This window comes from Schistocerca cancellata, chromosome 2 (genome assembly GCF_023864275.1).
Source record: "Schistocerca cancellata isolate TAMUIC-IGC-003103 chromosome 2, iqSchCanc2.1, whole genome shotgun sequence".
NCBI lineage: Eukaryota > Metazoa > Arthropoda > Insecta > Orthoptera > Acrididae > Schistocerca > Schistocerca cancellata.
Window position 1 is genome coordinate 400,914,438 of NC_064627.1, and position 24,494 is coordinate 400,938,931.

General features: G+C 42.0%; 1 protein-coding gene across 1 annotated transcript in view; it reads left to right on the plus strand.

The window, feature by feature from the left end:
• The window catches only part of LOC126161836 (protein takeout), a 66,851-nt gene that overhangs the window by 16,424 nt on the left and 25,933 nt on the right, over positions 1-24,494 (plus strand). The window contains exons 2-3 of the mRNA XM_049917941.1: positions 4,580-4,672; positions 8,562-8,709. Of these exons, the coding sequence (XP_049773898.1) occupies positions 4,580-4,672; positions 8,562-8,709 (241 nt within the window). The remainder of the gene's footprint in view (positions 1-4,579; positions 4,673-8,561; positions 8,710-24,494) is intronic.

A 24,494-nucleotide genomic window follows, 5' to 3' on the forward strand; every position in this document is an offset into this window, starting at 1 on the left:
CGATTCTGCGTAGAACCTCCTCATTCCTTACCTTATCAGTCCACCTAATTTTCAACATTCGTCTATAGCACCACATCTCAAATGCTTCGATTCTCTTCTGTTCCGGTTTTCCCACAGTCCATGTTTCACTACCATACAATGCTGTACTCCAGACGTAAATACTCAGAAATTTCATCCTCAAATTAAGGCCGGTATTTGATATTAGTAGACTTCTCTTGGCCAGAAATGCCTTTTTTGCCATAGCTAGTCTGCTTTTGATGTCCTCCTTGCTCCGTCCGTCATTGGTTATTTTACTGATGTTAAGTTTCTCGCTGTTCTCATTTCTACTACTTCTCATTACCTTCGTCTTTCTCCGATTTACTCTCAAACCATACTGTGTACTCATTAGACTGTTCTTTCCGTTCAGCATATCATTTAATTCTTCTTCGCTTTCACTCAGGATAGCAATGTCATCAGCGAATCCTATCATTGATATCCTTTCACCTTGTATTTTAATTCCACTCCTGAACCTTTCTTTTATTTCCATCATTGCTACCTCGATGTACAGAGTGAAGAGTAGGGGCGAAAGGCTACAGCCTTGTCTTACACCCTTCTTAAATACGAGCACTTCGTTCTTGATCGTCCACTCTTATTATTCCCTCTTGGTTGTTGTACATATTGTATATGACCCGTCTCTCCCTATAGCTTATCCCTACTTTTTTCAGAATCTCGAACAGCTTGCACCATTTTATGTTGTCGAACGCTTTTTCCAGGTCGACAAATCCTATGAAAGTGTCTTGATTTTTCTTTAGCCTTGCTTCCATTATTAGCCGTAACGTCGGAATTGCCTCTCTCGCCCCTTTACTTTTCCTAAAGCCAAACTGATCGTCACCTAGCGCATTCTCAATTTTCTTTTCCATTCTTCTGTATATTATTCTTGTAAGCAGCTACGATGCATGAGCTGTTAAGCTGATTGTGCGATAATTCTCGCACTTGTCAGCTCTTGCCGTCTTCGGAATTGTGTGGATGATGCTTTTCCGAAAGTCAGATGGTATATCGCCAGACTCATATATTCTACACACCAACGTGAACAGTCGTTTTGTTGCCACTTCCCCCAATGATTTTAGAAATTCTGATGGAATGTTATCTATCCCTTCTGCCTTATTTGACCGTAAGTCATTCAAAGCTCTTTTAAATTCCGATTCTAATACTGGATCCCCTATCTCTTCTAAATCGACTCCTGTTTCTATCACATCAGACAAATCTTCACCCTCATAGAGGCTTTCAATGTATTCGTTCCACCTACCTGCTCCTTCCTCTGCATTTAACAGTGCAATTCCCGTTGCACTCTTAATGTTACCACCGTTGCTTTTAATGTCACCAAAGGTTGTTTTGACTTTCCTGTATGCTGAGTCTGTCCTTCCGACAATCATATCTTTTTCGATGTCTTCACATTTTTCCTGCAGCCATTTCGTCTTAGCTTCCCTGCACTTCCTATTTATTTCATTCCTCAGCGACTTGTATTTCTGTATTCCTGATTTTCCCTGAACATGTTTGTACTTCCTCCTTTCATCAATCAACTGAAGTATTTCTTCTGTTACCCATGGTTTCTTCGCAGCTACCTTCTTTGTACCTATGTTTTCCTTCCCAACTTCTGTGATGGCCCTTTTTAGATATGTCCATTCCTCTTCAACTGTACTGCCTACTGCGCTATTCCTTATTGTTGTATCTATAGCGTTAGAAAACTTCAAACGTATCTCGTCATTCCTTAGTACTTCCGTATCCCACTTCTTTGCGTACTGATTCTTCCTGACTAATGTCTTGAACTTCAGCCTACTCTTCATCACTACTATATTGTGATCTGAGTCTATATCTGCTCCTGGGTACGCCTTACAATCCAGTATCTGATTTCGGAATCTCTGTCTGACCATGATGTAATCTAATTGAAATCTTCCCGCATCTCCCGGCCTTTTCCAAGTATACCTCCTGCTCTTGTGATTCTTGAACAGGGTATTCGCTATTACTAGCTGAAACTTGTTACAGAACTCAATTAGTCTTTCTCCTCTTTCATTCCTTGTCCCAATCCCATATTCTCCTGTAACCTTTTCTTCTACTCCTTCCCCTACAACTACATTCCAGTCGCCCATGACTATTAGATTTTCGTCCCCCTTTACATACTGCATTACCCTTTCAATATCCTCATACACTTTCTCTATCTGTTCATCTTCAGCTTGCGACGTCGGCATGTATACCTGAACTATCGTTGTCGGTGTTGGTCTGCTGTCGATTCTGATTAGATCAACCCGGTCACTGAACTGTTCACAGTAACACACCCTCTGCCCTACCTTCCTATTTATAACGAGTCCTACATCTGTTATACCATTTTCTGCTGCTGTTGATATTACCCGATACTCATCTGACCAGAAATCCTTGTCTTCCTTCCACTTCTCTTCACTGACCCCTACTATATCTAGATTGAGCCTTTGCATTTCATTTTTCAGATTTTCTAGTTTCCCTACCACGTTCAAGCTTCTGATATTCCACGCCCCGACTCGTAGAACGATATCCTTTCGTAGATTATTCAATCTTTTTCTCATGGTAACCTCCCCCTTGGCAGTCCCCTCCCGGAGATCCGAATGGGGGACTATTCCGGAATCTTTTGCCAATGGAGAGATCATCATGACACTGTGGATACACGTTACGTGTCTTTAATGCAGTGGTTTCCATCTGCATCCTCATGTCGTTGATCATTGCTGATTCTTCCACCTTTAGGGGCAATTTCCCACCCCTAGGACATGAGAGTGCCCTGAACCTCTTTTCGCTCCTCCGCCCTCTTTGACAAGGCCGTTGGCAGAATGAGGCTGACTTATTATGCCGGAAGTCTTCGGCCGCCAGTGGTGATTATTTATCAAAATTTAGGCAGTGGCGGGGATCGAACCCGGGACCGAAGACGTTTTGATTATGAATCAAAGACGCTACCCCTACAACACGGGTACCCCTATTTGGGTACATAGATCCTGAGAAATCAGTACCCAGAACAACCACCTCTGGCCGTAATAACGGCCTTGACACGCCTGGCGTAGAGTCAAGCAGAGCTTGGATGCAGCTTCAACACGATACCACAGTTCATCAAGAGTAGTGACTGGCGTATTGAGACGAGTCAGTTGCTCGGCCACCATTGACCAGACGTTTTCAGTTGGTTAGAGATCTGGAGAATGTGCTGACCAGAGCAGCAATCGAACATTTTCTGTATCCAAAAAGGCCCGTACAGGACCTGCAACATGCGGTCGTGCATTATTCTGCTGAACTGTGGGGTTTCGCAGGGATCGAATGAAGGGTAGAGCCACGGGCTGAAATGTAACGTCCACTGTTCAAAGTTCCGTCATCGCGAACAAGAGGTGACAAAGACGTGCAACCAATGCCACCCCATACCATCACGCCGGGTGATACGCCAGTATGGCGATGACGAATACACGCTTCCAATGTGCGTTCACCGTGATGTCACCAAACACGGATGCGACCATCATGATGCTGTAAACATAACCTGGATTCATCCGAAAAAATGACGTTTTGCCATTAGTGCACCCAGGTTCGTCGTTGAGTGCACCATCGCAGGCGCTCCTATCTGTGATGCAGCGTCAAGGGTAACCGCAGCCATGGTCTCCGAGCTGATAGTCCATGCTGCTGTAAACGTCGTCGAACTGTTCGTGCAGATGGTTGTTGTATTGCAAACGTCCCCATCTGTTGACTCAGGGATCTAGACGTGTCTGCACGATCCGTTACAGCCATGCGGATAAGATGCCTGCCATCCCGACTGCTAGTGATACGAGGTCGTTGGGATCCAGCACGGCGTTCCATATTACCATTCTGAATCCACCGATTCCATATTCTGCTAACAGTCATTGGATCTCGACCAACGCGAGCAGCAATGTCACGATATGATAAACCGCAATCGCGATAGGCTACAATCCGACCTTTATCAAAGTCGGAAACGTGATGGTACGCATTTCTCCTCCTTACACGAGGCATCACAACAACGTTTCACCAGGCAACCGGTCAACCGCTGTTTGTGTATGAGTAATCGGTTGGAAACTTCCCTCATGTCAGCACGTTTTAGGTGTCGCCACCGGCGCCAACATTGTGTGAATGCTTTGAAAAGCTAATCATTTGCATATCTCAGCATCGTCTTTATTTCGGATAAATTTCGCGTCTGTAGCACGCCATCTTCGTGGTGTAGCAATTTTAATGGCCAGTAGTGTACGTGGGGCATCACCGTTGTCCTATAATGAGACAAGACTAATTTTTGCCCCATTTTGCTTTCTCGCCTGCACGAATATTATAAGCAAAGATCTTAGTAAGGATTTCCAATGATATTTTAGCCTTAGTTTCTCATAGTGTCAATTTATAACAATTAGCTTATATGGATTCCTAATTTAAAAGAAATCTTCGGTTTCTGCAATACAGAATTATGATCGCCTTACACCGTAATGCTGTACGTTTTTCACTTGACATAGATGATTAACTTGAAAATATTTGTTCAATTAAAAACCAAAAAGAAATTTTACAACAATTCTATGTATTATGCATCTTCTCTTTGCAGCTTACTTTCTTGAACAATGCAGCAAGAGCGACCCAGAAGTGAACAAGTGTCTCACCAGGTCCTTCAACTTTCTTGCTGCCAACTTTCGAAAAGGTGAGTCGTATGGCACTGAAATATGTGAGCGATTTCTATGGTTCTGTATATTTTTCAGTCTAGGGAAATGTCACAGCCTTAACAGACGAAACGCTTTTGCCTTAATCAGACAAGCACAGAGGCTAGTAAAAAATTAATTGCTACTCATTGTATTCAGTATCTGGAATATCTCTTTGTATGTATCCAAATTACAGGAATGACAGCACTTACTGTCTTATAGCTACCGCGTTTTTCTTCTTTAGAATAATCCCCCCCCGCAAGTACGTACATTATAAATCATGTCTTACAAATATAAGTAGGGCGCACTTGTGAAAACTTTCACGAATCATCTTCCAGTTTGCTGGAATGACAATAGAAAGAGGTGACATTATAGATACGTTAAGGTAGTAAATTTGTCTATTAATTTTATGTAGAAGAAACTTCCCTATCCAGTAGCTTGAGTATTTTTTTGGAATTTAAAGAAATAAAAATATCTGATGTTACTGTAGATCTACGAGGGCTATTCGGAAAGTAAGTTACTGTCGGTCGCAAAATCGAAATCACTGTGAAAATCCGCACAGATGTGTTGCGTAGTGTCTCTAGTACTCCCTTCGATCACGTCACGTCGCTCTTTTCAACTATGGGCCCACAGTTAGCATTTAAATGTGCCTAGGAAACATAACTGTCACGCGTTCCCTTCTTCAAGACAATTCTCAGCCGATTTGTTCATGAACAATGTAGATCCTCCTACAGCGTTTTAGATGGGAAGTGTTTGCTCACCCACAACACAGCCCGTAATTGGCTTCCCCTGAGATTCATCTCTGCTAACATAAACAGCATATAATAATACTCTCTGTTTCATTATGAGTACTTTGTATTGGTAGAGCATCATTCCAATAGTAGCTGTTCAACGTTTCTATCTTCGGATTTTTACAGGACGTGCATATATTGATAAAGGTCTCTCAGATTCCTGAAATTTCGCTGAAACTTTCGAAAGCTGATGAAATACAGCGCATGATCTATTCCACTGTCTCCAGTTGTTTGGATACCTAATTCTTCACGCGACTTGAATGAAAGCAGTCGACTGGCGAAGAATTTAGCGATCTAAATGCTCTCCTTTCATCAAATGTTGCATCCAGATGGTGTCTACTCCTGTAACCTATTCGGAAATCCTCTAGAAACAGAGGTAACTCACATCGTTGGAAAGGCAGGTATATTCCGTCATTCTGTTTGGAAAGGAAACTTAACAACCAATTAAACATACACTGTGTGATCAAAAGTATCCGTACACACCCAAACACATACGTTTTTCATATTAGGTGCATTGTGCTGCCACCTACTGCCAGGTGCTCCATACCAGCGACCTCAGTAGTCATTAGACGTCGTGAGAAAGCAGAACTCACGAACTTTGAACGTGGTGAGGTGACTGGGTGTAATTTGTGTCATACGTCTGCACGCGAGGCTTCCACATTCCTAAACATCCCTAGGTCCACTGTTTCCGATGTGATAGTGAAGTGGAAACATGAAGGGACACATACAGCACAAAAGCGTACAGGCAGACCTTGTCTGTTGACTGACAGAGACCGCCAACAGTTGAAGAAGGTCGTAATAGGCAGACATCTATCCAGACCATCACATAGGAATTCCAAACTGCATCAGGATCCACTGCAAGTACTATGACTGTTAGGCGGGGGGTGAGAAGACTTTGATTTCATGGTCGAGCGGCTGATCACGCCGATAAATGTCAAACGACGCGGCCGGCCGGTGTGGCCGTGCAGTTAAAGGCGCTTCAGTCTGGAACCGCGTGACCGCTACGGTCGCAGGTTCGAATCCTGCCTCGGGCATGGATGTGTGTGATGTCCTTAGGTTAGTTAGGTTTAAGTAGTTCTAAGTTCTCGGCGACTGATGACCTCAGATGTTAAGTCGCATAGTGCTCAGAGCCATTTGAACCATTTTTTTTTTTTTTTCAAACGACGCCTCACTTTGTGTAATGATCGTAAACACGGACGATTGAGCAGTGGAAAAACGTTCTGTGGAGTGACGAATCACGGTGCACAATGTGGCGATCCGATAGCAGGGTATGGGTATGGCGAATGCTCGGTGAACATCTGCCAGCGTGTGGAGTACCAACAGTAAAATTCGGTGGCGGTGGTGTTTTTCACGGAGGGCGCTTGCACTCCTTGTGTTTTGCGTGGCACTATTACAGCACAGGCCTACATTGATGTTTCAAGCACCTTCTTGCTTCCCACTGTTGAAGATCAATTCGGGGATGGCGATTTCATCTTTCAACATGATCGAGCAACTGTTCATAATGCACGACCTGTGGCGGAGTGGTTACACGATAATAACATCCCTGTAATAGACTGGCCTGCACAGAGTCCTGACCTAAATCCTATAGAACATCTTTGCCAGACCTCACCGACCGACACCGATACCTCTCCTCAGTGCAGCACTCCGTGAAGAATGGGCTGCCATTCACCAAGAAACCTTCCAGCACCTGTCTGAACGTATGCCTGCAAGAGTGGAATCTGTCATCAAGGCTAAGGGTGGGCCAACACCATACTGAATTACAGCGTTACCGATGGAGGGCGCCACGAACTTGTAACTCATTTTCAGGAGTGTGGATACTTTTGATCACATAGTGTATGTACATAGTTCTTGCCCAAACCGTGACACCAACCCGTGACTGCCAAAAGACTTGTTTGTTTTAGTGAGTGCCGAAATGTAGTAGTGCAATACCTTATCCTGATGAAGTCAGATTCATTTTGTTCTCCATAGCGCTCGTAACGTAATCAGATATCAAGACTACCAGAATCCTGTCAGGTCTATTCGAACTTCCGCCAACGCTGGTAGAAACCTATCCGTGCGAATAATAATGACAATAGTAATAGCCAAAAACGTACAGCCTAATTTGCAGCACGACGAAGACTGAGGTGGACCCTTGATGGAATCCGTCGGACAGATTGAAGACCGTTGCTCGGCTGCACCAATCAGCCCAGCGTAGTTTTTAGGCAGTTTTCCAAGATTTTTTGGGGAAATATTTCGTTGATCCCCAATCTCCGTCTCATAACTTCGAACACCAATAACTGAAATGCGATGACACACACAACAAAGTTTATACGATTCACAGATAGGTGTCGTACAAGACTTCATTCTCTGCAGTGAAAGGAAGGGCATCCGGCCACCAACTTAAAATGAAGTAAATTCACCAAACCATGAAAACAGTGGACCCTGTAAGGGCGGGATAAACGCTAGAAAAGGGGGAACATGTCAGATTTTCACATGTAAGTAAACCTGTCTTCCATGTGCGTCTAACATCAACTTTATTATATTAAGTTATTCACTTTGACGTTACTCCTAAAGTTTCAAAAACTAGTTTCTCTCGTAGACGGCGCCACTATTCCTTTAGAAAATACACATGTATAGAGGTTGTAACAGGCATAAGTGGAGATATTGCTATTTGTACCTGCGGGCGGTGCGATGAACAACATTACACCAGTATTTACGTCATTTGCAGACTGATAATTGTTAACATTACAAGTGGTGTGTTTTTAGGTTGGTTAGTACCTCCAAGTACATGAGCAAGAGCAAGCCATTAATCCTTATTTTCCCCAAGGCAGTAGATTGAAGTGTGGACAGGTGGACGCAAAACGGTCAGCCTGTACTCACAGGCGTAGTCCACTTAGTGGTGGAGAGAACATCAGAGCACAATGTTTGTGGGAAGACTGCCCGACGCAGGAAAAAACAGCCAAAACACTGATATGTGTACTATTGATGTATCACATGTAAAAATATCTGCATTTATATCTGTTACACCCTGTATATATATTCACATCTCTGAAAGAATGCAGTTACTGTTTGTTACACGAATCTTGATGTCAGAGACGAAATATTCATGCTCTCTGTAAAGGTATTCCTGAGCTGGGAATCACGGAGGTTGAACCGATCGAGATCGACGAGATATCGATAGCTCTGGGAAGCGGGCCCGACGGCTACCGTGCCAGCTTCCGGGACATCGAGGCCTACGGGGTCAGCAACCTCACCGTCATCGGCGTGAGGTGAGTCCCAGGCACGCTGTGCTGTTCTCAGTGTCTGCAGGCGTGCTGTATGGAATACACTGTTGTGCGCCTCAGATGAGAACAACGCCAAAAATAAAATATAATTTTAATTATCTCTTTATCAGGACTGTTGAATTTCACGAGATTCATAGTCTAGTTTCAAGATTTCGACTCTGTAAACTGCTCACCATTTCATGAGCTACTGCTGTTAATTTAATTAGATATATAAGCAAACTCTAGAAGCTATAGTAGAACTATAGTGTACGGTATTAGGAAAGATTTCAGAAAATAATGTACATTGCCTCAGTGCACGTAAGATGAGCTGTGTACGTAACACACATGCTAAAATGAAAAATACTTCTGTCAAAAACCAAATTTCATTAGAGAACAACACTACAAAGCAAATAACATTCAATGGATATGTCATGAGATCAGGTAGCAATAAAGTTCTGGAGAGAAAATGGTGGCTAGACGAGATTAAAAGCGTCTTGAAAAGAACGTCCTCACCAACGCATTATGCTATAAGGCACATCGTTCATCGTGTACCCTATGAATTATAAAGGATTCACGTTACCGTCATCTGTTACTAACTTAACGACAGTGCAGACGATAAGAAATGTTTCCTAAACGGGAAAACAGTTTTGCGTTAATTTAACTGTAGATTCGAAATCACTGTGTTATTAGCAAAATCAACTTTCATTTTTGGTTAAACATTAAAGGAAAGAAAATATAGGTAAGGCAGAAGAAGTCTCCTGGTTGACATACCAGTGATGAGTGTCGGTTATTGAATCGAAATATCATGTATGAATGTTTCGCAATTGTACTTCCCTGAGGTTCATGCTTAAAAACACACCCAGAAACAAACACACACACGCACACACATACATACACACTCGATACTTAGCGACTAGCACAGAACAGAGATTCCATTTCCGAACACCGTTGTTAGGTCTAGTTTTTTCAGTCGTCAGTCTTCTGACTGGTTTGATGCAGCCCGCAATGAATTTCTGTCCGACGCTAACCTCTTCATGTCAGAGTAGCACTTGCACCTTGCATTCTCCGTTATTTGTTGGACGTATTCCAATCTCTGTCTCCCTCTACAGTCTTCACCCTCTACAGCTCCCTAAAGTGTCATAAAAGTAATTATCTGATTTCCTTTATTATCTGATCTCTTACACATGTCTTTCCATCCTGTCCTTTCTTCTAGTCAGTTTTCTCCACATACTCCTTTCTTCGCGGATCCTGTGGAGCACCTCCCCATTCCTTACTTCATCAGTTCATTTCATTTTTAGCATTCCGCTGTAGCACCAGGTGTCAAAATTTTCGGTTTTCAGTTTTCCCACAGCCCAGTGATTCACTACAATATAATGCTGTGTTTCAAACGAACACTGTGCTCAATTTCTTCCTCAAATTCATGTGTATGTTTGATAATAGTAGAACTTTTTGGCCAGGAATGCCTTCTTTGGCAATGCCTTTTACGTCCTCCTTTTTTCGACCGCCTTGGGTTATTTTGCTTCCAAAATAGAAGAATACCTTAATTTCGTCAATTTCGTGATGACCGATTATGATGTTAAGTTTCTCGTTATTCTCGTTTCTACTGCGTCTCGTTATGTTTGTCTTTTCCTGTTAACTCTCAATCCTTATTCTATACTCTTTAGACAATTCAGTTCATCCAACATGTCCTGTAGTTCTTCTTCACCATCACAGAGGACAGCAATGATGATGAGCGTTTGGCGTCATTGGCCGGGAGGCCCCTCGCGGGGCAGGTCCGGCCGCCTTGGCGCAGGTCTTATTTCATTCGGCGCCACATTGGGCGACCTGCACGCCGGATGGGGATGAAATGATGATGAACACAACACAACACCCAGTCCCTGAGCGGAGAAAATCTCCGACCCAGCCGGGAATCGAACCCGGGCCCGGAGGACGGCAATCCGTCACGCTGACCACTCAGCTATTGGGGCGGACAGGACAGCAATGTCATCAGCGAATCCTATCATTAACATCTTTTCACTCTGGATCTTAATCCCACTCTTGAACTTATCTTTTATTCCCGACATTGGTTTTTTGATGTGCAGATTGAACATAAAAGGCGAAAAACTGCATCATTGTCTTATACCTCTTTTAATCTGAACATTTCATTCTTGGTCTTCCAATCTTCCGTTTTGGTTCTTGTATACTTTGTATATTACGCTTTTCCCTGTAGCTTACTGCTATTTTTCTCAGCATTTCGAACATCTTACACCATTTTACATTGTCGAACGCTTTCTCCGTCTCGACAAATCCTATGAGCGCGTCTTTTCTTCAATATTGCTTCCATTATCATGCGCAGTGTCAGAACTGCCTCATGGATTCCTTCACCTTTCCTAAAGCAAAAGTGATAGTCATCTAACAGATCTTCAGTTTTATTTTCCATTCTTTTCTATGTTATTGTTGTCAGCAAGTTAGATGCATCAGCTGCTTCGCTGATTGTGCTATAGTTCTCGTACTTATCAGCTCTTGATATCTTCGGGACTATAGAGATTATGTTTCTCCGAAGGTCTGATGGTATGTCACTAGTCTCATACATTCTACACACCAACTCTACACACTAACTTGAAAAGTCCCTTGACTGCCGCTTCCCCTCACTGACTTTAGAAATTTCGAAGGAATGTTAGCTATCCTTTCTGCTTTATTTAATGGTAAGTCTACCAAAGCTCTTCAACATTCTAATACTGGGTCCCCTGCCTCTTCCATATCGGCTCCAGTTTGTTCTTTAACCACGTCATCGGACAATTTTCCCTCTCAGAGAGACCTTCAAAGTATTCTTTCCAGCTGTCCACTCTCTCCTCTGTGGAGTTCCCATTGAACGCTTAGTGTGGCCACTCTTGGTTCTCATTTCACCGAAGGTTATTTTGGCTTTTATATGTGCTGGCTCAGACCGTCTGACGAACTTTTCTTTCGAATTTTCACATCTTCCCTGCACTTCGTTTTTATTTCTTTCCGAAGAGATTTATATTGCTGTGTTCCCGTCTGTCCCTAAATATCTTTCATCGATCAACTGAAGTACTTTTTCTGTAACCCAAAGTTTCTACGCAGTTAAAGTTCTAACGCCTATGTTTGTCTTTCCAACATCTGTTATTGCTATTTTTAGGGATGCCCGCTTCTGTTTAACTGAATTGCCAACTGTGGTATAGATCGCAGCATTTACAATTTTAACAGACTTCACACGAAGCTGTCCTCCCAAGTGCTTCAGTATCAGTATCCCACTTGCTTCCACACTGATTATTTCGGATCATTTTTCTTGAACTTCGCTCTACTCATCATCATTACTAAATTGTGACCTCATTACGCCTTACAAAGCAATATCTGATTTTAGAATCTCTGACAATGATGTAATCTAGCTGGAATCTTCTCGTGTCTCCGAGCCTTTTCTACGTACTTCTTCTTGAGATTCTCGACTGCCATTGGAAATTTATTGCAGAACTCAGTCTAGTAGAACGGGGAGCACTCTGCATCGTGAGGCGAACTGAGTAGCTACTCGAATGAGCAGTAGCGGCTCCAAGGTCTCAAAGTCTGACAACAGTATGGAGAGCTGTGAGCTAACCCCATGCCCCTCCACATAGTCTCCAAATGTCATTATATCAGAGAATCAAAAGGCGGGCGGTCGGTATAGCGTGATCCATTTGGCCTAAATGCGGGAGTATTTTTTTTTTTGGATACTATATAGAATGGAACTCCTAAGGCCCTTGTCTAATATTCCGGAAGGTGATATAGTTACGTGAAGCAAAAAGTGTTGGAACAGGCATACCTTTTATAGCGAATGGTTCCTCAAATGAGTGCTATTAAATGTTCATTGTCGTTAGTAAATGTTTTTCTGTTATTTATTTTTATATAATAATTAATGACTCTCATTTGTCAGGTTAAAAATTAACAACAGTTCATAATAAATTTCAAAAATTTCCAATGAGTTTGCGAAAAATACATCATTTCCTTGAATGCACTTTTTAGTGTAAGGAGTTGTTTGTACATGTTCCTACGTGAAGACATCATTGTCCCTATGGAACATAATTCATCTCGTACATCTATCTTTCTTCTTCACACACCAGTAACCCACCTCCCATTCTTCAAGGAATCGAGCTCCCGCGTCTAGAACAACTTAAAACGAGTTATTGCGTTAAAAAAAATTGTGTTACGCATGTATGCGAGAAGAAAATATAGAAAAGGTTTTCAATTATCTTTAAGGTTTGTCGGAAGTCGCTATGTCCTAAATCATATCAACCGCTGGATGAGTATTTGATCTCCATTTTAAGGAGTAGCTAGTTTTTCACGCATCACAATGTGTATGACGTCATATCTCCTGAACTACATATTTTACAATTAAATACTTCTCCACATACGTTCAATTGTACACCTGGACACAGGTATTTGTTGCGAATAGAATTTGTAGTAAAGAAGTGAAAAACTGAAACGTCGTGCCCGATGCTTAAGTTTCACTGTATGAACAGTTAAAACAAGAGAAACGATAAACGTTGTCCCTTTCATCATTTTGTGCCTGGTGACAACGGGAAAAAAATTTCTTAAATGTTTGAAATTATTTATGAAGAACTGTTGGAAGTCGCTAGGTGCTCTCATTCCCAAATATTTTGTGGGTAATTTGTGCACAGCGAGTTAACAGTCTCAAGAGAAATACACAGCTTGTAACTGTAATAGTTTTCTTACTGTGTAAAACATTTCACATAAGATCATACCTCTCCGTGGGTAGATGATGACAGCACTTTAAAATCGGTCAGTAACTGTAGAGTTACATGAAATATTGATGATTACATGTGTGTTCCCCGGAAACTGCCACTGCAACTGGGATCGTGCATCGGGTTAACATTCAGTAAAATAATTCTGCCTTCACATATACGAAAATTGTTGGAATTAGGTTATCAACTTCAGTCCACCGAATAACGAAAGCGCAGTTCAGATGACACCAAGCACATACCAGAAAACCTCCATGCAATGTTCTTTACATCACTCTCCATTGGGAACAAAGTATATGTATGTATCAAATAACAATTTATGTCCCTTCTGGGACGTTCCGTTAAGGAGCGCGCTTGCAGTCGGCGAGAGAACTTCGTAACCGAGGCTTTAGGTGGAGCAAATTAGCTTGACGGTGAAATGCACATTAGTTGATCAACGTCACATGGTCAACTGGCAAAAAAGTAAAATGTTGATCATTTAAATCTGGATGCGCAAAAAAATTTTTTTGGATTGGGCACGCACGGCGATGTGGAGTTTTGTTGCGTAAGACAGTGATGCACATTCATAGAGCAACTTATGAAACAGTCACTAATTTGAAACACACAAATTAATAGTATTCCCTGAAGAGCTACAGAATATACGAGTAGATCACGTTGTATCAAAAACGCTACCAATATATGGAATTTTCTTCTCTACAGAACTTACCTGAATTATCGCATAATAATGTAGCCATTAGCGCAGGGGCCTTACCGTTCTCACGCAATCTCATGAAGTAGCCACATCACATATCGAATGAATCTTTGTAAGACATAGTTTTATATGTGTACTGGCGTATTTTACTTTATCATTAAAATATTGATCGGTGTCTAATATATCCTGGATATCTAAGAAAGTGTTGCAAGAAGCTAATTTAAAAAACTGAAAAGATTAGAAGTTATTTTTTCACATGTTCACACTAACATTCCCCACACAGGCGAACACTATTCCACACACTGGACGAAGAACATAAGTGCTGTAGATTTCTTAAGGTGCGTCTACTCTGTCATCCTCGTAATAGATGGTGGTCGGCCGTTAGCTGTCTCCTCCGGCTATTAGGACGAGAGTAAGCACAACTGTAATTTTCCGTATTTTGTTGCTCGGGAACGAAGAAATACATGGCAATTTTTCCACTAGGCCAAAGTCCCCCTGGTATTCAACGTAAGATATGGTTCACCACTGATTCATAAACGGCGAACATAGCGGATGTGTCATTGTGCAGAATTACTAACCATTTTTATGCCACTCTTGCCCATAAGGAAATGGGAATCGCTGTCTGTACGCATTTCGTATTATTATCAGTCAAACCGTCTGAGAATATCAGAAGCTTGTAGAGGGTAATGTCTTCATTCTGTTGGTGACCCCGGTCCATTCCATGCAACATGGTAACTGTAAAACTGGGTGCAAAGTAAATCAATATGCATCTGCTGTCTTCTTGTCTGACAATCAGTTCAACATTCAGACACCTCTCTCTGTTGTCTTCAAAAGACAAGTAACTGATAGGATGAATGGTTAAAAATTGAAGAGAAGTGATGAAGTTTCTTTCATTCAATTTTCATTGTTTTCCTACCTATTTTTAGAAGAGCCCATTTTCCTATTTGTTATACTGTTTGATTAATGTATTTATTTACAGCAAAATTAATTTTAAGAAACACTACACTTTACAGGCAAATTCTACCACTCTGACGTTCTAAAATTTATACTTGCCACAGAAAGCAGCGTTCTATTTCCGGCAGTTGCATCATATTTCCTGCGGTTGGAAAGGTCTGTAACGGGACGCTCACATCCTAGAGAGGCCATCCAATGAAAGGTTTGACTAACTAAATAAACCGTACTGATCTTCAATAACTACTTCCCAATAATTCTTTGGTCGCTTCAGTAACTGAAAATAGTTTTCCCTCATCTCGGTCTATGTAAATGTTTTCTGTTGTTCAGAGTTTTCTGCTTTTATTTGTTATGTCATTTCATAGGGCTTCACTGGCCCCTTGGATCTTTATAAAAAAAGGATTCATTAGGATTTGAATGTTTTATTCACTTGAAACATCGACAACCTAAAGCTCACATGTAAGCGCATTCTTTCTACTTCAAGTATCGAAAAACTCCGCTTCCTTGACGTTTGTGTATATCTTTGAAAGGATTCGTTTTTTTAATATTTACTTTTGTTTTGACAGTAAATTGAATACTACAGCATATGGGATATTCTGAATAGCAACATTCTCACAACCCACGCTTGTATTTTCCGCTGTTGTAATCACAAAAAATGGCTCTGAGCACTATGCGACTTAAATTCTGAGGTCATCAGTCGCCTAGAACTTAGAACTAATTAAACCTAACTAACCTAAGGACATCACACACATCCATGCCCGAGGCAGGATTCGAACCTGCGACCGTAGCAGTCACTCGGTTCCAGACTGTAGCGCACAGAACCGCACGGCCACCCCGGCCGGCTTGTAATCACAGTCATATGACTTAAATACCACTGTATCCATACAGTGGGGCATTATAGTCTTCACAGTTGCCTATAAAATTCCTTCTTCATTTTTTCTGTACATGTAACTGAAGACCTTATCCATAATAGTATACAAACAAATGAGCATCATACTTGGCAATGTTCTAGAAAGAACTCAACCAATAATTGATAGGAAAGAATTTTACGGAAAGAAGATGCTGTACGTTAAAAGAGCACTTCTTACCCTTAAAACTCTTAGGATAATGGAAAATGTACGCCACATCATTTCATAACATGTTATGGCGTCTGTTTGCGTATGTGCAACGTAGTCAAAACTTAAATAACGATCGAAACAATGTCGATTTCGGTATATCTGAATGGTCGTTAATTTCTGTTAATATTATTACTTGAAGGCTTTCCATTTTTTTCTGATTTCTAACAGGCATTGATAAAGCTTGCAAATGAGTGCCTTCGCGAGCTTACGCATTAGGGAATGTATTCGGATCAATTTTCGGCTTGCTGAAGAGTGATGAGGTGATCCCTCAGAAAGTCACAGGACGGCTCCTTTATGTTGAAACACTACAGCTAACATCTTCCGTCGTTTAATGTAACAGCAGTGATGCAACACGTCTTGATGCAATCATTCCATCACCACTTATAGTGCCTATTATACCTGCGATAAGGAAGTACGATCGCTGACGCGTTGCCACCTTTTACGTTAAGAGATGCAGGCGTTTTCAAAACCCGTCGCCAGATACCTTGCTTCAATTACTCAGTCTCGAAAATTAAGCAGATCGTGAGAATATTCTCGTAGGAAAACCAAAATAAAAAGAATTTCTCGTGCAAATATTTCTTATCAGTGAGCTTTGACCATAATAAAATTTGCATCGTAAAAGTGCTCCTTTCTTAGATACTAACAAACTGTTAGGTACTGTGTTACACGATCCAACTTTAGGGATATCATGGCAGGTGACTACATGTCTGTTCTAAATGTTTTACATCTTCTGACTATTCACAATTAAGTTTGCAAATAGTCTAAATTCCACATGAAACATGTGGCGATATTTTCGCCTTAGTTAGTTCGAACTAATGAATTAGATGTCTCAGACAATAATGGTTTGAAATTCCGTCACGGCAGAATTTCTTGTAATCTCTGAGTCCAGCCACTGGACGGGGAGGGAGAAATTTCATGGCTGCCGAAACTTTTTCCGAGGACAGTTATTGTGACATCTGCTACGTAGTTTCTCACATGGCAGAGCTACCCATGTTGTAATAACCACTTTCACTTACTTCTATGATTCACAAATACTTTGTAAACCACACAGTATAAATTATGTTCAGATCTGACAAAAACTCTAAACTTGAATTTCAGTTAAATTCATATACATTATTATAGCTTACAGAAGGTAACAGAAAAGCCTCCTCCTGCGACAGAGCGTTATAAAATGGTTCAACTTCCACGTAACTGTAAAAATGAAGCAGATATAAAGGCAACGCGCAACAATATCCGCCGCTTGCTGAACTGTAAGTTTTTACTTCTTTTCGTTCTTTTCAATATTAACAGCTATTTTCCAAATATGTGTTTCATTTATTAAAAAATCTATTTTAGATTCAGGATAAACTGCGTAATTCATTGAAATCATTATTCTACTTCACAGAAATCTTATTTTAAAACTTTTTCAAAACAGCTGCCTAGGTTAACATTTAATAAAAGTAAATGTTTAATTAATCCGTAAAATATTAGGAGGACAACAATCCATTACTAAATTTCAACAAAAACTAAATTTACCCAAAATCATAATCATTAATAGTGAAAAACTTCTTTTGAACTGAGGTGCTGAAATTTGCATCACAGATACAACACAAATAGCGATTTTTGTTCAACTAAGGCAATAAAATAAACAAACATTACTTTAATACATTGTAGAGAGCAGAGCTTTGGGCACGCCTGCATACACACACACACACACACACACACACACACACACACACACACACACACACACAATAGCTTCTGCTGCTTTAAAAATGAGTGTCTAACGACGTCGCTACTAAATCTATTATCTATGGTGCTTACACAGTACAAGAATCATGTTTGTTATGACTCAAATGTAAATATCAACCGGGACTGTGACTAACAACAAGATAGTTTCTATGTTGGTCACAAATTTACTACAACACTGCGTGCTTAAATGGTCACCTCATCATCTGGTACAACATTACACAAATTACTATATTATTGAGATAAAGAACGAGGCAAACAAATGTTTTGCAATACCGAGCACAGGGACAAATGGATCGTGTGTCGCCTTGTGCTAGGAAATTTTATGATGAAGATGGATACTGCTGTTGTTCCTCTCAGTGCATGTGACATCATACATAGTCATAAGCAAGTACTTCCATCAACAGTACATTTGGACTTGCTCCTCACTTAGTTCGCAACCGTAGAAATTCGTTTTCACATTTCACTAATGGAAAAAAGATTACGATCTACGTAATTTTCCACTGCTTATTTGGTCGTGCTTGCTGAAGTTGTACTGGACGTAATAAACAGTGACTAACGCAGAAAATGGTTTGAATGACTAATAGTAATGTGCTTTATAACTGCGTGTTTACGGATTTAATCTTGTAGCTTTCGTCTAGAACTTTGTGTTTTCACATCCGCTAACAGTCCACTCTAGTTACGAAAGAGGTCTCCTTCAACATAACGATACTTGATGCATGGCATTCTCCAGGAACTCTTGAGTAAGAGCCCACTGACGTATTATATCAGTTGTAACACCGGAGGTCCCTTCTCCTGGCATTTTCCACAACAATCTTTCGTGAGTAATATTACCAACAAGGCTGATAATATTGTGAACTCGTTCTCTACAGAAGAGTTCGAAATAGCTATCAAAGTGTGAGGCTCACGCAAGAAAACGTTTCATTAAAGCACTCCTTTTGTGACATCGCCCTTGTTAAAATCATCAAGCATGTGTCGCTTTAAGAAAAATCACAAGTCTTTTGGGATCGGAGTTTGGTGGAAAGTAAATATAAATGAAAACTAGTTAAATGAAAAGCTATTATAAAACTTGCCACTGTACATCAATCAAAGCTTAATTTCTTTCCATACCTGTAAATCGTGACAGGAAGGAGTTTCAAGAACGAAATAAATTTCGAATCACATTGTTGAAATGACGAAGAGTGCACTAGGACAATTAAAAAGTTTAGTGAAGTTTCATAAAGCAGGCATTAGTAGTCATTGTGACATCTCCCTAGTTCTGCAAGTAACTTAAAGAATTGAAATGAAAAGGAAACGACCGGAAGTTGAGTGTCTCGTCCGACTTGCACAGATATATACCCGGTGAGGTGTGGCGTGAGCACAAGAGCATATGGAAACAAACATTCTAAGTCCTGCAAACTGCACGTATACAAATAGCGCTAGGACCCGCTTGTCTGAATTATTTCTTGTACTGTTGTGGACAATTTGGAATTGCTGCTCACGTCATTGAACGATACTGGCACACGTTCTAAAACATGGGTCTTTCACTCTTCCTATTAATGTTATACAGTCACTGATGCTTCCAGAGTTTTTATGTTTCTTTCGAAATGTTATTTTATTACTTACATGTTTCTATAAGCCTTCTGAGTGGACAGTTACCCTACGGCATATTACTTTCATTGTAACTGTCATTCGCTTTTTCCAAAAATTCTTATTCTGTTTCTCAGATAACTACAGAATGGATAAAACAGAATCATCTGATTTTGTTGAAGTACATCTATTTCATAGTAATAATAAAACTGTAAAACTATCGCCGGCCGGGATGGCAGAGCTGTTCGAGGCGCTACGATCTGGAAGCGCGCGACCGCTTCGCTCGCAGGTTCGAATCCTGCCTCGGGCATGGATATGTGTGATGTCCTTAAGTTAGTTAGGTTTAAGTAGTTCTAAGTTCTATTTTCGGAAGATTACATCAATAACAGAATTAAGCTTCGCAATATTATTGTTACGAAAACAAACTAATAGCGAATTTACCTGTCTAGGATATACAAGCTTACCTATTTCGGTTTGTTCCTTAAAATTTCAATGATATTGCTTTGCTTCTTTCGATAGGTTTCATTTATATTCTTCGCTAGGAAAAACGAACTTATTAAGTTTGATGTAACTTCAGAAAATTTCCCGGCGTATTTCTTCTTCTAATAATTTTCGGCTGTGCACCCGGATCCCGTCTACAGTCTGCCACGATATTTCGGCCCAGAGACGTCCGACCACCTTGATGGGAGTAGACAAGTACTGAAGAGCCCAGCTGAATTCACGGTATTTATCTCCAATCTCGCGCACGCAGTGAGTCAGGTAATGACATGCCCGGGACAGCCGAGTTGTGTGTGCTGCCCTCGGTGGTGGACGTCAGAGATGACCTAATCATTGAGTATCGAATGACCCTGTCGATCCCGCTGTGAGCGGATAATTTTTATTATAAGATTACCATTTTTGCCGGCCGATGTGGCCGAGCGGTTCTAGGCGCTTCAGTCTGGAACCGCGCGACCGCTACGGTCGCAGGTTCGAATCTTGCCTCGAGCATGGATGTGAGTGACGTCCTTAGGTTAGTTAGGTTTAAGTAGTTCTAAGTTCTAGGGGACTGATGACCTCAGATGTTGAGTCCCATAGTGCTCAGATCCATTTGAACTAGAGCCAAGCTTTTCGCTGGTAGACGGAAGATAACCTTGGAATCTATTTTCCCAAGCAATCTGCCAATTTTAGAAGACACATTCCCGGCATATGGAAGGAACGCAGTTGATTCATAGTCGTCATCAGTGTCCTCACTAGACGCCTGGAGATGTACATATGTGTGCGTGGGTTTTCTGGATTCAGGATGTCCCAATAACTCACTTTTAGGAAGGAAAAAGTCGCATCTTTCTCAATCACCATCGAAAACGTAGTATTCTCATGGAATGAGTTTAAGTGACAAAGGAATTTCTCCTGTTTTTGCCTGCAGTGAGGCCGTACACAAAGCGTATCATCTCCATAACGCCAGAAAACCGTGAGCTTTACAACAACTGACTCAAGCGCTTCCTCCTCAAAGTACCCTATAAAAAGATTAACCCCCGCAGGGGGCAAAGGGAACCCATGGCGACTCCGTCTGTTTGTTCAAAAGATTATTTATTAAACAATAAGTAGATTGAGGAGAGAGGCCGTAAGTGTGGTGCTGCATGTGTAGGCCAGACGATACAAACTGTCCAGGAGCACTGTACAGAACACTTAAGTTCCATTCCAAGTCTTTCCTAACGTTTTGAGTCAATTTATTTGTTAACTTATTTTCCCTAAAATATTTGATGATCTGTATGGTGAGTCCGTCGTCATGCTTTCTTTAAATATATCCAAAAAAGTAGTAATCTCCTCTTCCTTATTGTGTCTGATAAGATTTGTATGTTCTGGTGATGCTGATGTTGAACAAGCGTTTCATGAGACCAAGCAGCTAAGACCATTAATTTCTCATTCAGCCCCAAGAACAGAAGCAACGTACCCAGTCTGTTTACACACACAGTAAACTCTGTGCAAGTGTGACAGTGTCCTAAATATTTGCGTAATATGTACCTGAGGTGGAACATCGGAACCAGCCCGGTATTCATCTAGTGGAATGCGGAAACGTCCTAAAAATCATATCCATGCTGGCCGGCGCGCCGACCTTTTGTCGTTAGGCTCGTTACACACTGAGACACTGGTGACGGTCACCAGCGACGGTCATGGACAGAGATACATTCGTTTGAACTGGAGCATTCACACCGGGATACTGCACTGCCTCACCGAGTCACTGTGACGCAGCAGCGACTCACCCTCGCCACATGTGACGAACAAGGTCACTATGAAACTTCCTGGCAGATCACTATGTTTACAGCAGTCACCACCACACATGCATTGGTTTGAATTGGAGTGTTCACACTGGAACACTGATCACAGACACCGTCCTGCCATTTTACTAACTTATCATCTGACAATACCTGCGGTATCGGCTACCAGTGACCCGAGAGTGTTCACCACAGTTACCGGTGACCACCAATGGCGACCGTCACCTGTGTCCCAGTGTGAAACGGGCCTTAACTCGATCTAGAGCCAGTATACTCCCTGTCCCGGAAGCGGTCGCCTGAATACGTGTTTGCATGTTCTAATAAACTTCATCGTGATTTCTTAATTCCCAAAAAACTGCAATTTTCCGAGGACCTAATGTTAATGGTACAGACCTTCTAATATGACATGTCGAGTTTATAATTTAATACGAAACATAGTTGTCTTGTTATATTAATTTGTTCTGATATATTTGGTACGTGTTTTCTACATTTCCGCCCCTCGCCTCGCTTCGCCGTGTCCGGCAGTGTGTCGGCAGTTCACGCGTGGCGCACGTGACGACCACGCGGGCAGTCAGCTGAGCGGACAAGTGTGCCGCGGCTGCAGGCGAGGCGAGGTCATGGCAGGGGCCGGCGGCCGCCACGTCACGCTTTCACAGCTCGCTCACCCACCCACCCAGCCACCCACCCGTCAGGCCGCGCCGCTCCGTTCCACCTGCTGAATTTCTCCTCGCGTTTGCCCCCTATAGCGGCCCAAGCTCTCCCAACACTTTTCCCAGAAGGGCCCTATTCGCCGGTTCACAGGCACTGGTGGAACCGCACATTGCTCTGAGTTTCCCCTGCACAGAGTAGGTCACTGGTCAGAGAAATTTCTCTCACTGTAAACACAACGTGCTCTTCCACTGCGGCCGATAAAATCGTATTCACATTACTACACGGTTAAGCGATTGCTTACGCCATTACACAGGGTGTGACACGTAAAACCAGCCGGTAAAGTCAACACGTGAACCTAAAATGAAATGTAATGTAATGTATTGAATGTGATTACTCACCACTGAGAGTGTCCTCCCTATTTCAGCGTACATGTGAGCACGCTTGAGGAGATTCATATATACCAGTGTCAAATCTTGTGTTGTGAAACTATTGATGACATCCTGAATCCTAGTATTGAGTTCTTGAATTGTGAGTGTTTTTTTTTCCCCTGTACTCTTCCCTTTAACAGTCCCCACAAGTGAAAGTCGCAAGTGGACAAGTCCGGTGACCGAGGAGGCCACAAGTCTTTCCTGTTTGTCCTCTCTGGCGTAAACATCTCATGCACACGGGACAGTGATGTAACTGATGTATGACAGGTTGCACTGTCCTGCTGAAAGCAACAAACCTGACGTTTCTCTTCTGTCTAGTTTGAATAAATCACCAACAAGGTTCTCAAATACACGCCACTGTTCACTATCGTCTCAAAGAATATGGGCCCCACAGCGCGTGTGGCGGAAATGGCAGACCAAACACCAATCTTCTCGTCATGCAAAGGTACCTGGTGGATAGCGTGTGGATTTTCTGTCGATCAATACCGATTGTTTTGGGAATTTATGTAGCCTCGTCACTCATGATGAGCCTTAGTGGGTTCAAGACGCCAAAGGCAACCTTTCCCAATACCCATGAACAGAAATCCACTTTCTTCTGCAGGTCAGACTCCTTCAGTTCTTGCACAACACTTACCCGGTACGGTTTTACCTTATGTCGCCTTGACAGACGTCTGTAACTTCTCTCATCCGAATGAACCTATTGACTCAATCTCCTGGTTGACTTACGAGGACTTCTTGTCATTATCTTATGCGCCTGCCTCTTTAATTCAAGTGTGCAGACAGGTGGTAGACTGGTCCTGGGAGCTTACTGAGCCCATCCTGTGCACCACCGCTTTTATAATCAATTCCTGTGTGGTCCATTTGCTGCCACAGAACGCCCTTGAAATTTCTCCTGAAACAAATTCTTTGTTTTCACAAAAGATCCAGTGCGAATGAACACTTCAGTGGCAAAACGCTCCAGGGACGAATACGCTGTTATCACACTCACACACTAACCCGGCTTCACACAACGAGGCGCCGGCCGGCGTGGCCGTGCGGTTCTAAGCGCTTCAGTTTGGAACCGCGTGACCGCTACGGTCGCAGGTTCGAATCCTGCCTCGGGCATGGATGTGTGTGATGTCCTTAGGTTAGTTAGGTTTAAGTAGTTCTAAGTTCTAGGGGACTGATGACCTCAGAAGTTAAGTTCCATAGTGCTCAGAGCCATTTGAACCATGAGGCCTTTCCTGGTTTCGACAAGCTTCACTGGCTGCGATTGCAGCTGCCTAACACAACTACGAAGTTTCACGCAGTGTAAGTGCAGCAGAGGGAAAGGTTAGTTCTTGTGCGACTGTTGGGCGGCATTTCTCGTTTTCCATTATTATCGACGCCCACTCACTGGTACATTACCGCTGCGTACAACGGGCTACTTTTACATTCTACATCCTGTATGTCTTTACACTCCACACCGCGAAGCACAAAGTAGCCATAAACCATAGGATGGAACTCAGAATCTGGTAAAAGCGAATGATGACATGTTTTTTATGTGGAGACTTATGAGGTCTGGTCGAGCTCTCACACACAATATCAGCACTAATGTGTGTCAAATACAACGTCCACCCAAATTCTGCTCTCATAGCTGGAATGTTCTCTGTGGGTGGTCCTGTCTAGTCTAAAAATTGTTTGGGAAATGTACT